We start from the raw sequence: 16,101 nt of genomic DNA on the forward strand, positions 1-16,101 counted from the left end.
TTGCTTTGTCATTATGGGGCATTGTGTGTAGATTGATGGGGGGGGGGGGGTATTTAATCCATTTTAAAATAAGACTGTAACGTAACAAAACGTGGAAAAAGTCAAGGAGTCTGAATTCCTTCCGAATGCACTGTACATACAGAATAATACGAAATGCTCTGAGACCAGGTTTGCAACCGTTTATGTTGGCTTTCCGCATCTGCAGTGGAAGGTGGCTGAGCTTCAGCGATGTTTGTCAGACCATGAAACATCCGAAACGGTTTGGCTTACAAACTATTATGACCCCTCTATGGAAAGGGGAGACTCTCACGAACAAGGTGATGTTCTCCGTTTTGTCACAGGTCTCAGCTGAAGGTAACCCATACAAACGAATTGAAGTATGAAGGTAGTTTTCTGCTAACAAAAATAAGGGGTTACATTTAAAATATATATTTTAAAAATTCAGCTTTCTTATATATCCTAGATATCGGAGAGACCAGTGCTTAATTTGTAAATCGGGAGGTGCCGGAACAAAAAGTGAGCTCGAGAGTCAGGTGACCTGGGGAGTTCTCAGGTACCGGAACGACTGAAAAAAATGAATTACCTTCATAATAAATCTTCGCATGCTTATCATCACATTTGCGTAGTGGCATAGAGCAGTAGAATTGAGGCACTTATAGAAGTTGCACACATGGAGAACATTTTTAGTAGCCTGGGGTCCGGGAAAATGGTGGTCTTTTATAAATGAATTTCAGTAATTTTATGTCATTTTGAATCTTTTTTAGTACCGCAAAAATTATCGAAATGACAGGCTACTTTGACACTGACAAACTGAGAATCTGAGATCAATTAAAAACGACCTTGTCTTGAATCCATCAATATTCTAGGCCTAGTTGTGTGAAGACACATATTGTAGGCTACAATATGCGGGGCAAATTATAGTCCTAAAAATGCTTCCAGTTTGACTGACTCACTCAGCTAACTCGATGGTGATGGCCGATGCTTGTGCCAAAATCCTCTCCCTCTCGCTCTCTTTTTTGTAAAAATACTACTTCGAAGTTGATCAAATATTTTGGTAGCCTACAGCAGAGTCTTCTCTTTTCAGCAGGAGTCATTTGCCTTACAACCTGTAATTTCGCTTGATTGTACTTAAAATATTCAAATATTGCGAAAGGCCTGTTTATTCAGATCTGACAGATTTGCCACTCGTTCCCGGATGTAGGCTATTCCTTGTTTATTAGGTTACAATCCACAGCTACTGATCCTCTGTCACTAAATTATAAATTATTGTTATTGTGTAGTGGGCTATTCTGAATGATTTAATCGATTTCTGAACAGACAGCAGTAATAATATAACTTTGGCAAATGTATTTAAATGTATCGAGGGTGCTGCAGTTCGTTCAGAATCCTTCGTATGGCTATGCTTCTATGAGGAAATGAGGAATGTGAGTTGCAGGCTCATGTCTATCAGAGTAGAGAGAGGGAGAGAGGTCATAGAAAGTGAAACTCATTCTAGTTATGTGAGACGTACTGGCCGCTTCTCACATAGCCAAGGCCACGCGTTGGTCTCAAACATTGCTTACAATGTTACGCAAACGAATAACCCGGGCCGAACCAACCAAAATCAACTCTTAGAATATTAGTCCCACCTTAAAATGTACTTTTTCACGTTACTTTTCTTTCTGTGGGCCGGATAATTAACTAAAGGCTAAATTAAGCACTGGGAGAGTCACATCAAAAACCTTATTCCGTATGATTTATTTTTGGAAAGTCTTTTTATTTTATTTTTACATTTATAAGTATGTTATTCAATGCGTTTCTATGGGCTTTGGTAGTAAAGGGCAAATTCAATATTTGATCAAATCATTTTTTTAGAGGGTAGGAAATGCTTATATTTGTAAATTGAATAAGCCAATTCATGATCATATTTGCTTATTTTTTCCTTGTCATAGATATTCTTGATTTTGTTACTAAATTAATGCAATGAAATCACACTTTTACAGTTTATTTGTATATTTTGATATCTGTCATACAAAATGTTCAGCATAAAATGTGATAATAAAGAATCAATTGAAGCGTTCAAAGAACATTGTTCGAGTGACTTGTGTATTGTGTTGTTTGAGTTAACACTCTAAGTTAACACTCTATGTATTGACAGCAGGTTTGGATAATTTTCTAATAAGACACCATGTTGTACAGATGTTCACAGTTGTTGTTCATCGAACAGTGATCGCACACACAATGACTATTCCACACAGCCCATCATGTCAGGGGGGATTTTGTTAGGCTCTGGGCGGATCCTGCTGAAAGCCAGGAGCCTGGGTGTCTCCTAGTGGTAGTACTCAGAGTCCACATACACTTTGATGTCATCATGCCTTCCTTGATGCCGGAGATGGGCAGTGGGGCCTCTCTGGCTACTGCCCTAGAGGTGGCAGACAGGTCCTTATCACAGGAGGCTTGTAACACCTTGATTGAGGAGGATGGGCTCAATGTAATGGCTGGAACAGAATAATTTGCATGGTACACTCTTAGATAAATGGTTCCAAAAGGGTTCTTCAGCAGCTTCAGGTTCTTCAGGTAGAACCCTTTTTGGTTTCAGGTAGAAACCTTTTGGTTCAATGTAGAACCCTCTGTGGAAAGGGCTCTACCTGGAACCAAAAGGGTTTTACCCGAAGTTCTTCAAAGGCTCCTACTATGGGGACAGCTGAAGAACCCTTTTAGGTTCTAGATAGCACCTTTTTACTAAGAGTGTATCAAACACATCAAACACGTTGTTTCCATGTGTTTGATACCATTCCATTCACTCCATTCCAGCCATTATTATGAGTCGTCCTCCTCTCACCAGCCTCCTGTGGTGCTTATGTCCTTCTCTCTCCACTTATTCAATATTCTTTCCTCTCACCTGTGGATGAAATAAAATCCATGAAGTATGAAGGAGAAATAGAACGATAAATACAAGGGGAAAGTCACACAAGGTATCCATATCAGTTTAGTTTCACCATAAAGGTCAAACAAAGTCCAATGTTGGTCTGTTTGCTCAATAACTTTTTCTCACTTCCTCATTCACTTTCGTTAAGACATCCCCCAGGACACCCTTTTTTGTGTTTCTATTCATGTTTTTTTTCTGAGAATGTTACCTTTACTCCCACTCCCTGTTTCACTTCTTCCACACACACACACACACACACACACACACACACACACACACACACACACACACACACACACACACACACACACACACACACACACACACACACACACACACACACACACACACACACACACACTATTGTATAACTAACCATGTGGGACACACAATTCAGTCTCATTCAAAATCCTAGTTTCCCTAACCCTAAATCTAACCCTTACCCTTTTTATTTTTTATGTTTTATATTTGATCTTTATTTAACCAGGTAAGCTAGTTGAGAATAAGTTCTCATTTACAACTGCGACCTGGCCAAGATAAAGCAAAGCAGTGCGACACAAACAACAGCACAGAGTTACACATGGAATAAACAAGCGTACAGTCACTAACACAATAGACTAAAATAAAGTCTTTATACAGTGTGTGCAAATGGCGTGAGGAGGTAAGGCAATAAATAGGCCATAGTAGCGAAGTAATTACAATTTAGAAGATTAACACTGGAGTGATAGATGAGCAGATGATGATGGGAAAGTAGTGATACTGGTGTGAAAAAGAGCAGAAAAATAAATAAAAACAATATGGGGATGAGGTAAGTAGATTGGGTGGGCCATTTACAGATGGACTACCCTAACTCTAACCTTAACCCCAAAACGAAAACTTAACCTTAACCATAACCCTGAACCGAACCCAAGCCCCTAACCCTAAAACTAAACTTAGCTCCTAACCATAACCGTAAACCTAATTCTAACACTAACACTAATTCTAACCTTAACCTTCCACACACACACACACACACACACACACACACACACACACACACACACACACACACACACACACACACACACACACACACACACACACACACACACACACACACACACACACACACACACACACACACACACCTTGATATGAGAATGACGTCATTCTCCCCTTCATTCCATTTTCTTTCCTCTCACCTGTGGATGAAATATAGTCTATGAAGTATGAATGAGAAATAGAACAATAACAAGGGGAAAGTCAGTGCACAAAGGGAAACAGTATCCATGTTAGTTATATTACACCATAAAGAACATACAAGCAAGGGAGATCTACTGTTGTATCACAATGTGGTATCAGTTCTGGCTCACAAATAAGGACTATGTCTGCTATGATGTCTGTGAAAACTTCATTCATACCTGCTTTGTAAATCACTGAACCCTTTCCCATGAAGGTCTTGTCTTCACAGATGATCTAACCATGCATGCCATTGTTGTTATTATGTACATAGTGCTATTTCTATTGTTTTTATCACCCTTTCAATTATTTTATTTTACTAGCTCTGCATGTTGGAGGTTGAAGCCGAAGATTTTCACTCTACCCTGCAATCACACCTGCAACCCTGTTCATGTGACTATTAAACAATCTGATCTGAATCTGAAGGAAATAACTCTCTCCCTGACTCAACAATCTTCAATGAAAATGCACTGAATTCTAACCTGAGACTTACACATTATGGACAGTCTTATAATTGTCATCTCTATGGGACTGGGTTTCAATTTCATCAGTTGGTTTTGTTTCGCTATTCATTGGGAGCCTAAACACGTATCCTCTTGAAAGTTCTATGCTGCATTAGAATTGCATTAGATTAGATTTCTTTACGAACACATTCCTTTGTATAATTTGTCATCTACTGGACACAAACTGTTATTACACAAAGTAGACAGAAGTGTCTCTGAGAACTCTGGTTGAGTCATCTTCCTTGACCAAGGAATTGAGAGAGACATTCAGCAGTGGGGAACCACGAGGGTTTTCTATGCCTTCAAAAAAGCCTAAGGATTTAAAATTGTATTGATATATTTTAAACAAAATTCTGTTTAAATTTCTATGTAATATTTACAATATTGCCAGTGACTATTGAAGGTGAGCATTTGCCCAATGAAGACGGTTACGACGCAGTTTAAGACCCTGGTGAGGATGCAGATGAGATGCTTTCTGACAGTTTGTGGAACCCACAGCTTCATCAGCTATTCGGGTGGCTGGTCTCAGACAATCCCGTAAGTGAAGAAGCCGGATGGGGAGGTCCTGGGGTGGTTACATGTGGTCGGCGGTTGTGAGGCCGGTTGGATGTCCTGCCAAATTCTAGAAAACAGTGTTGGAGGCGGCTTCTGGTAAAGAAATGAACATTAAATTCTCTGGTACCCGTTTGATGTTTGGATCAGAATGTTCTTAGTTCTAGGAAATAAATATCTCAGGTCTCGGAAGTTCCCGTATATGGTCAGCATCAATATTTTATTCGGTCCAACTGTGAGAGAGAGAAAACAAGCCCGACTTCCCCCCCAACTCTCTCTCTCTCGCTTCTTCTTTTCTGGCCCTTGTTTTCTGCCCCTTAGTCAACTGTGTGTCAGGTCAACCCAGTCTGTTAAGTTTTCACTTGTGTTGTAGCTGTTTGTGAGAAATCAATCTAGACAAATACCAATATGTATTTTGAACAAAGTTTAGTGAAGTAAAATACCAGGGAAGTGCTCTTTGGAGCAGGGTGGTAGAACCAGGACTCAGGTGATCACAGTCCTATGCTACACTAGTGCTCACTGTGACTGTCTTCTTCCAACAATTGTGAGTAAAAATGACTACTATGTAGTCTGGCTGTTTTTACTTGTCTTTTGCTGGTGTATCTCTTCAAAAATATCATACAACTGTGTGTTTTATTCTTATTCAGACAATGTTATTACCCTTATCTACTCATTTCTAATTTGATAGGGGTCTTTACCTTTATTCCTTTCTACTCTAATTTGTCTTTATCAGTAAAGCAGACTTTTTGTGAGTTATGTTGATAATTTGGATGACCTATAAATGATAATCTGTCAGTTATTTTGAGGACCACAATACCAACAGCAACCAGTGTTATTGCAACTTCATTAAATTGTTTAATTATGTTACATTTCCATCCTCCAAATAATGTAACAGCTAGTCACTGTATTTGTCTTTGTTTTTCTCTCTAGATCTGAAGTAGATGTCAAGCTCCTCACAATGACACTCAAGATAACCTTGCCAGGAAAACAAAGTGGGTCTACATTCTCTCAGCTGAGACTCTTTCTTAGTTTCCTGATGTATTGCTGGGGTCTAGCTGATCCAGCATGTGGGTACTTCTTGAAAAACTGCACAATCCGGGGTAATCTCAGTGACAACTTTAACATGAAAGTACTCTGTTATAACAGGAATCTTGAAGTCATGCCTATAAATATTCCTTGTAAAGTAAGTGTTTTAGATGTGGCCATGAATAATATTTCCAAAATCGGAAAGTTGGATTTTAAAGGCCTATCAAACCTCAAAATTCTAAACATGTCCAGAAACCAGATCTCTCAAGTGGACAATGACGCTCTTTTACCCCTAAAGGCGCTTCGAGAGCTGAATCTGGCTCATAACAGACTCACAACCCTGTCAGACCATTTGTTTCAGGGCCTGGCCAGCCTCTCCCTGCTACATCTGGACAACAACCTCATCACAACCATTGGGTCCTCATCCTTTCAACTTCTCTCCAGTTTGAAGACAGTGAATTTAACCAAGAACAGCCTTCATAATATGAAGGAAGTTCAGCCCATCGTACAATTACCACACTTACAGGAGTTGTACATTGGGAGCAACAAATTCACCTCTTTCCAGTCACAGGAAATATCAAACACTTCTATAGAGCTGAGGCTGTTGGATTTATCCCGGAATCCATTGGGAATCTTCAGGATCACGGCAGATGTTCTTCCTTACCTTGAGGTGTTAGACATCGCCTACTGTGGCCAACTTGGACACATGGAATGGGATGTCTTGGACAGATCTTTTCTGAGAAACGTCAATTGTCTCAACCTGAGCGGGATTGAGATGTCTTTGGAGAGGATGGGTATGGTGCTGCAGACTGTCAACTCCTCATTAGTCCATCTGAGACTGTATGACATTAGTGAAGAGAGGGTCAAGGCTCTCATTGATTTTGCCTGCAATATACCCACACTTAGATTGCTCCGACTGCATCATAACAACATAAGTGCTTTGTCTGAGGAAGTTCTGCAGTCATGTAAACAAGTGACCGAAGTGGACTTAGAAAATAATAATATTATTCAGCTGTCGGAGGTATCATTCAGATCAATGGAGCAACTAAGTACTTTGAGACTGGGCCACAACAGGCTTTCTTCCGTACCAGATGCCACTAGAAATATATCCACACTAATGCTCCTGGATCTCAGCTTCAATATCATCCATAAACTGGGCTGCTCAGATTTCTCCAATCTTACAGGACTCACAGAACTCTTTCTTTTCCACAATCAAATCTCCAACCTTCCAGGATGTGTATTCCAGGATTTGAAAGACTTAAGGATCCTTAAACTGGGATCAAACAAAATCCTGACCTTGAATGATGACTTCATGAGTGGTTTGCACAAACTAGAATTTTTGTCGATGTCATACAATAAGCTGAGCTCAATCTCTAAAGGAGACTTTAAAGGCTTAGCATCACTCAAGACTCTGCTTTTATTTGACAATCAGATTGCTAGTCTTGAAGATGGAGCCTTTGAGGGATTGGTGAATCTTACAGAACTTAGACTACAGTCAAATAAGATCACTCAAACAGACATAAGAAATACTGTGCTGACGGGACTTCCACAAATAAGAACTCTTGATATATCCTGTAATTACATCACATATGAAAATGATGATAAATTAGACCCTCCACCCTTCTCTCATCTGACATCTCTGGAGAACCTTTTGATATTTAGTCAGCGTCACAAGGGACTGTGTCATCTACCAATCAACTTTCTTGAAGGTCTGACATCTTTATTGTCATTCCGGGCAGGGAGTCTTAATATTAAGGACCTGCACCCAGACACATTCATTCACACACCCCAGTTGTGGTTCCTTGATATCAGTAAGAATGAGTTCACAGCCCTCACTCCAAAGCTGTTTCACCCAACCCCAAGTCTCAACAGACTTTATCTGCCCAAAGCCCGACTTCAGTCCTTAGATTTCCTCATAGGAGCAAACCTCAGTAGAGTAACTTTCTTGCAGGTGAGAAAGAATGACATAACAGCAGTCAATGAGACGGTGTTGCAATCTCTCCCTGCCTTGACATACCTGGACATGCAAGATAATCCTTTCACCTGTGGCTGCAGCGATGCTTGGTTTGTCCAGTGGATGGAGAGCGACAACCAAACACAAGTTGTTGGTGCAGGAGAATTTACCTGCAACTATCCTGCCGATCTAAAGGACACCAAGCTGTTGGATGTTGAGCTTCAGTTCTGTACAGTGGACTTAGGACTTTACTACTACATCTCTACCACTTGTCTGGTCCTCCTCACCCTGATAGCATCCTTTGCCTACCACTTCCTGAAATGGCAGGTAATTTACGGCTATTACCTCTTCCTGGCTTTCCTCTATGACACCAAGCAAAGGAATAAGCTCACGCCTCATGGCTGTCAGTACGATGCCTTCATTTCCTACAACGCCCACGATGAGCCCTGGGTCCTGAGGGAGCTTCTGCCAGAGCTGGAGGGAGAGCAGGGCTGGAAGCTGTGTCTCCACCACCGGGACTTCCAGCCAGGCAAACCAATCATAGACAACATTATGGACGGCATCTACGGAAGCCGCAAGACCATCTGTGTCATCAGCCACCGCTACCTGGAGAGTGAGTGGTGCTCCCGGGAGATCCAGGTGGCCAGCTTCCGGCTCTTTGATGAGCAGAAGGACGTCCTGATTCTGGTGTTCCTGGAGGAGATCCCTACCCACCAGCTGTCACCCTACCACCGGATGAGGAAGCTAGTGAAGAGACGCACATACCTGAGCTGGCCCAGAGTTGGGGAGCACACCGCGGTCTTCTGGCAGCAACTGCGGCTGGCTTTAGAGACCAAGGACGGCCCTGCTGAAGAAAATCCCATCCTCTCTGGGGTGCAGGCTCTGTGATAGTGACATGTTGATTTGAAACAACCATCACACTTTGAACCTTTTCTTTACATCTGCATGAGAATATCGTTAAGAAATGCTTACACATATGTTATGACGTTGGCCTGGGGCTTAGGTTTATGACAGTCATAAATACCTCTTCCCCCCTTTTTCCTCTCTCTACCCTACTGATGTTACATTTGCAAAACCCTTGGTTAACATAGAGATTCTGGGGAAATTAACTATATTCTGGTAATCTGACCAACTGAACATATGCGGTGGTACTTAATGAATATGATGTCAGTTCGGTTGTCATCTGAGACATTCTCATCAATGATAAGATGACAAACTCTACAGTGGAAAGTCTACACATCAGAGTTATCGGATTCACATGGAATTGTTGTTCAATTTAAATGTTTGAATATGAAATTATTTGTGATAGGATGAAATAAAATTTTAGCTTCTAAAATGTGAGATTTGGGTTTTCATAAAATAGGGCTCTGCTCAATCAGTGGCCCGCCCCTGTGAAGGGACATGGTCTATAAATATTTTCAAACACGCCCTCCTCTCCCTTCCTATATAAAGCCTTGATGACAATGTAACCTCCTGTTCCCAGGACTTGAGGACGACGGTCCGATGTCAGAATGGTTCAGATAATAACTACAGAACGAAGCCAACATCAGCATGAGCTTTGGTTGCGATTGGTATGGACTTTGAACTCTTATTCACTACAGAAGTGATACCTCCTAGCCGTTGAGTTAGCAACAGCCGCTGCAAATGAGGGTTAGGAAGGAACAGACAGACTATCCCGTCTACCACACAACGACGTTATACAACATATTCAATTTACCAGCAGAGACATTCTTCAAAGGACAAAGGACTCGGTTGGGCACACGGCCTTCCATCTACCACCAACCTACCGAAACTAAGCTCAGAGTAAATATTTATTGCATTTTCCTTTTTCAAATTGGCGGTAATTTAGAATGCATAAGATACTGTATTTACGATGGCACAGCTTCGCCCCTTTGTTCCTCAGTCTTCCCGCTCTTTCACTCAAACCCAGCCCTTTTCTTTGTGTAACAGGCTGTCATATCTGTTCCGCCTGCTAGGGATGTTTTCCTTTATGACGTAATTTGTAATCAAGTTATGATTTAATTATGTGTATGTGTAATTCTGTGTGATTAGTTAGGTATTTAGTAATTAAATAATTAAACCCAATTTTGCATTGCTGATTCAACTTGTTAGCCAGGGTTCGTACAGATAACCAAGAATTTACAACTTTCAGATGATGTAACGGTTTTCTTTAGTTGAAGGAGAGGTGGACCAAAACGCAGCGTGGTGGTTATTCATGGTACTTTAATAAAGACCCTACACATGAACAGACTAACAAAACAATAAACGTGAAAACCTAAAACAGCCCTATCTGGTGCAAACACAAAGACAGGAACAATCACCCACCAACACACAGTGAAACCCAGGCTACCTCAGTATGATTCTCAATCAGAGACAACTAATGACACCTGCCTCTGATTGAGAACCATACTAGGCCGAAACATAGAAATACCCAAATCATAGAAAAACAAACATAGACTGTCCGCCCCAACTCACGCCCTGACCATACTAAATAATGACAAAACAATGGAAATAAAGGTCAGAACGTGACAGTACCCCCCCAAAGGTGCGGACTCCGGCCGCAAAACCTTAACCTATAGGGGAGGGTCTGGGTGGGCGTATGTCTGCGGTGGCGGCTCTGGCGCAGGACGCGGACCCCACTTCACCAATGTCTTAGTCCGCCTTCTTGTCTGCTTCCGTGGCCTCCTAACCACGGTGACCCTACTAAATGACCCCACTGGACAGAGGGGCACTGGCGCCTCTGGTCTGACTGGCGGCACTGGCGCCTCTGGGCTGACTGGCGGCACTGGCGCCTCTGGGCAGCACTGGCGGCACTGGGCAGCACTGGCGCCTCTGGGCTGACTGGCGGCACTGGCGCCTCTGGGCTGACTGGCGGCACTGGCGCCTCTGGGCTGACTGTCGGCACTGGCTCCCCTGGCTGACTGGCGGCACTGGCGGCCCCTGGCTGACTGGTGGCACTGGAGGCCATTGGCTGACTGGCGGCCACTGGCTGACTGGCGGCACTGGCGGCCCCTGGCTGACTGGCGGCACTGGCGGCCCCTGGCTGACTGGCGGCACTGGCGGCCCCTGGCAGACTGGTGGCACTGGTGGCTCCTTGCAGACTGGCAGCACTGGCGGCGCTGGGCAGACTGGCGGCACTGGCGGCGCTGGGCAGACTGGCGGCACTGGCGGCTTTGGGCAGACTGGTGGCTCAGGCGGTGCTGGGCAGACGGGTGGCTCAGGCGGCGCTGGGCAGACGGGTAGCTCAGATGGCGCTGGGCAGACGGGTAGCTCAGATGGCTCTGGGCAGACTGGCGACTCTGATGGCGCTGGGCAGACGTGAAGCTCCGGCAACGCTGGAGAGGAAGGCTCTGGCAGCACTGGACTGAGTAGCTCTGGCTCCTCTGGAATGAGGGGCTCTAGTGCCTCTGGACTGAGGGGCGGGAGCTCTGGCAGCGCCGACCAGGTGGGAGACTCCGGCAGCGCTGGAGAGGAGGAAGGCTCCGGAAGCACTGGACAGGCGAGGCGCACTGTTGGCCTGATGCGTGGTGCTGGCACTGGTGGTACTGTGCCGAGGACACGCACAGGAAGCCTGGTGCAGGGAGCTGCCACCGGAGGGCTGGTGTGTGGAGGTGGTGCCGGATAGACCGGACCGTGCAGGCGCACTGGAGCTCTTGAGCACCGAGCCTGACCAACCTTACCCGGTTGAATGCTCCCGGTCACCCTGCCAGTGCGGCGAGGTGGAATAGCCCGCACTGGGCTATGCAGGCGAACCGGGGACACCGTGCGCAAGGCTGGTACCATGTAAGCCGGCCCAAGGAGACGCACTGGAGACCAGATGCATAGAGCCGGCTTCATGGCACTTGGCTCAATGCTCACTCTAGCCCGGCCGATACGCGGAGCTGGTATGTACCGCACGGGGCTATGCACCCGCACTGGGGACACCGTGCGCTCCACCGCATAACACGGTGCCTGCCCGGTCTGTCTCGCCCCCGGTAAGCACAGGAAGTTGGCACAGGTCTCCTACCTGGCTTCGCTACACTTCCTGCGTGCCACCCCCCAATAAATTTTTGGGGCTGACTCTCGGGCTTCCTACCGCGCCGCCGTGCTTGTCTCTCCAACTCCATTCTCCTATACCCCTCTTCGCACTGCTCTAGCGAATCCCAGGCGGGCTCCGGCACTCTTCCTGGGTCGACTGCCCACCTGTCTATTTCCTCCCAAGTAGTATAGTCCATACTCTTGCCGTCCAAAACGTCCTCCCATGTCCATTCCTCTTTTCGCTGCTCCTGCTGCCGCTGCCTGACACCACGCCGCTTGGTCCTGTTGTGGTGGGTGATTCTGTAACGGTTTTCTTTTGTTGAAGGAGAGGTGGACCAAAACGCAGCGTGGTGGTTATTCATGGTACTTTAATAAAGACTCTACACATGAACAGACTAACAAAACAATAAACGTGAAAACCTAAAACAGCCCTATCTGGTGCAAACACAAAGACAGAATCAATCACCCACCAACACACAGTGAAACCCAGGCTACCTAAGTATGATTCTCAATCAGAGACAACTAATGACACCTGCCTCTGATTGAGAACCATACTAGGCCGAAACATAGAAATACCCAAATCATAGAAAAACAAACATAGACTGCCCACCCCAACTCACGCCCTGACCATACTAAATAATGACAAAACAAAGGAAATAAAGGTCAGAACGTGACAGATGAGACTGAATTAAGGTAACGATTAATATTGACTGCTATTGATGTAAAATATTACTAGGTCTTTAAGAGTTTATTCGGAATATAACAGCTCTATAAATATTATTTTGTGGTGCCCGACTCTCTAGTTAATTACTTTTACATGATTAGCTCAATCAGGTAATAGTAATTCCGGATAAATAATTTTATAGAATAGCATGTCATGTTACTTAATCCGGCATAGCCAAAGGCACGACATTATTGGAGCCCCCTGATAGGAATCTAAAATATAATGATGCTTTCATTTTGATTCAGCCTGTATAGAATAGAAAAGCAGATTACATAATATACAGTGCCTTGCGAAAGTATTCGGCCCCCTTGAACTTTGCGACCTTTTGCCACATTTAAGGCTTCAAACATAAAGATATAAAACTGTATTTTTTTGTGAAGAATCAACAACAAGTGGGACACAATCATGAAGTGGAACGACATTTATTGGATATTTCAAACTTTTTTAACAAATCAAAAACTGAAAAATTGGGCGTGCAAAATTATTCAGCCCCTTTACTTTCAGTGCAGCAAACTCTCTCCAGAAGTTCAGTGAGGATCTCTGAATGATCCAATGTTGACCTAAATGACTAATGATGATAAATACAATCCACCTGTGTGTAATCAAGTCTCCGTATAAATGCACCTGCACTGTGATAGTCTCAGAGGTCCGTTAAAAGTGCAGAGAGCATCATGAAGAACAAGGAACACACCAGGCAGGTCTGAGATACTGTTGTGAAGAAGTTTAAAGCTGGATTTGGATACAAAAAGATTTCCCAAGCTTTAAACATCCCAAGGAGCACTGTGCAAGCGATAATATTGAAATGGAAGGAGTATCAGACCACTGCAAATATACCAAGACCTGGCCGTCCCTCTAAACTTTCAGCTCATACAAGGAGAAGACTGATCAGAGATGCAGCCAAGAGGCCCATGATCACTCTGGATGAACTGCAGAATCTACAGCTGAGGTGGGAGACTCTGTCCATAGGACAACAATCAGTCGTATATTGCACAAATCTGGCCTTTATGGAAGAGTGGCAAGAAGAAAGCCATTTCTTAAAGATATCCATAAAAAAGTGTCGTTTAAAGTTTGCCACAAGCCACCTGGGAGACACACCAAACATGTGGAAGAAGGTGCTCTGGTCAGATGAAACCAAAATTGAACTTTTTGGCAACAATGCAAAACGTTATGTTTGGCGTAAAAGCAACACAGCTCATCACCCTGAACACACCATACCCACTGTCAAACATGGTGGTGGCAGCATCATGGTTTGGGCCTGCTTTTCTTCAGCAGGGACAGGGAAGATGGTTAAAATTGTACTCACAGAAGTCCCGCCCCAGCGGGAATCCCATGTGGCTTCGGCCTTAGGGAGAAGTGTACCATAGTGGTGAATGTTCCCAACATTTGATCTACTGTTTACACTAATGATATCCAATCAATGGAGATTGTACGGATTATCGTCTCATTCAATTCAATAAATTAAATTGTTGAACATACCTTAATGTTCTTCCAATCAAATGAGACACTTTTAAACTTCTCATATTAACCTAGATGAAGCAACTTCTCAGGGTAATTCAAGTTTAATACCCAGATAGCAGTAGCGTGCCGTGTTTCTGGGGCCTGGGCCTTCAGTGAAGTCCTACACAGTCCCACCCGAATTAATCCACCTCTTATTACCATCATTATGATGCCATGGCTCTAGACACTATACATTTAGACAGAAATGTAGTATAACCAGACCTTGAAATTGACATTTTTATTCAGAGAATTGCAGGGGAAGAGTACAATACCTTTTCATTGTGCAGCTTCGTTGCCCTGTGTGCTTGTTCGTTGAGCTGTAGATCCACTCGGGTGTCCCCAAAAGTTTTCAAAAGCACCATTGCTTGTAAGTGCCCAGCCGTACTTTGGTGTCTCGTTGCTGCCTTGGTTAGACAACTCAGGTTTGCAAAGCCAGTGTGTCTCCAAACACCAAATACATCACTTGCAAATAATAGGCATTCCCAGCAGTACAGTTTGCAGTGCTTCTAGGAGCCTGTGAGTCATTGATTGAGCGCCCATAATTGAAAGTGGCGAACGAAGCCCTTTCCCGCCTGTGACAGGCTTTGTAGCGTTGGCGTCTTCTACCTCTCCTGACAATGTCAAACTTTTCTTGAAAAGTTTGTCTTGAGAATGGCGTTATAATTATATCCTCGACCAAATTGATATCTTCTCCTTCCGCCATTGTGGGTTGAAAAAACAGCTTAGTAGTACGCAAATTAATTCGTTGATCAATTTCAGTTTCCTAGTTCTGAGACCTGCCCATATTGGACCTGCCTCTCAATATTGGTAATCCAATCAAAAGACGTGCACGCACTACGCCTGCTAGCTGGCTCCTGTGTAACACTGGAGCCAGCCAGCAGGCGTATAATAGCCAACTCTAAAGCTGATTGGTTGACACAAAATTTTAATTTCCATTCACTTTAAGCTACAAGCGCCCGCACTGTTGATTCTGAAGGCCTGAGGGCAGATTTTAGACCCCTGGCAACACATGATGGCTGAATATGATTGGATGAAATATCCAACATAAAGACCAGCCCTCCAAATCTCAACCTGGGGCTGGAAGCAGTGCTACCAAGAGGAACGCTATGAAATGAAGAGTGTAACTCTTACTCTGGGGAATAATTTAATATATACTTGTGGGAAAATATATTTTAAAAAAATTATATTCTGATGATGTTTAGACCAGCAGAGAAGGCCTTGCTGGCCCTGACGGTCCACCACTGCCAGATAGCCTACCCAGGTAGGATTAGTCATTGGCATTAATTAATTCAATCTGCAAGACCTCTATCTGCAAACCAGGACAGATAAGTTTGAGACCGAAAGGAGCAAGTGCGACACTCACGTGTCCAAAATCAGTACTCTAAGCGCTCAAGTGGACTCTGCAATGCAGCAGAATACCACTCCTAGGTACCATTTGGAGGAAGTTCAAGATTGGTCACGTCTACAGCGTGACTATCCATCCAAGCAACCAGAACCCGGTACTCAAAGGAGTGAAGACGATAGGTTTCAAACATTGCCTCCATTAAGTGTCCCTCAGTCTTCTCCTCTTGGCCATTCAGCACTGAGTAATATGGCGCCTCTTGGCCAACAAAGCCAAAGCTTGGCTTCTCCTCTTGGCCTTTCAGCCCCACTTTCCCCACAGGATGAAGCCAACCCTCTCCGCCTGCTTGACGCGGATTAC

The 16,101-nt window shown here is 44.0% G+C and overlaps 1 protein-coding gene and 1 pseudogene across 1 annotated transcript; one reads left to right on the plus strand and one right to left on the minus strand.

Annotated features, from left to right (window-relative positions):
* Positions 1 to 67: 67 nt before the first annotated feature.
* Positions 68 to 13,716, plus strand: LOC135543448 (toll-like receptor 13). The gene is made up of 2 exons (XM_064970721.1): positions 68 to 5,725; positions 6,112 to 13,716. The coding sequence occupies exon 2, from the start codon at positions 6,140 to 6,142 to the stop codon at positions 9,047 to 9,049; it is 2,910 nt and encodes a 969-aa protein (XP_064826793.1). The 5' UTR covers positions 68 to 5,725; positions 6,112 to 6,139; the 3' UTR covers positions 9,050 to 13,716.
* Positions 2,225 to 16,101, minus strand: part of LOC135543450 (hemopexin-like) — a 26,412-nt pseudogene continuing 12,535 nt past the window's right edge.

Source organism: Oncorhynchus masou, chromosome 7, assembly GCF_036934945.1.
Source record: "Oncorhynchus masou masou isolate Uvic2021 chromosome 7, UVic_Omas_1.1, whole genome shotgun sequence".
Taxonomy (NCBI): Eukaryota; Metazoa; Chordata; class Actinopteri; order Salmoniformes; family Salmonidae; genus Oncorhynchus; species Oncorhynchus masou.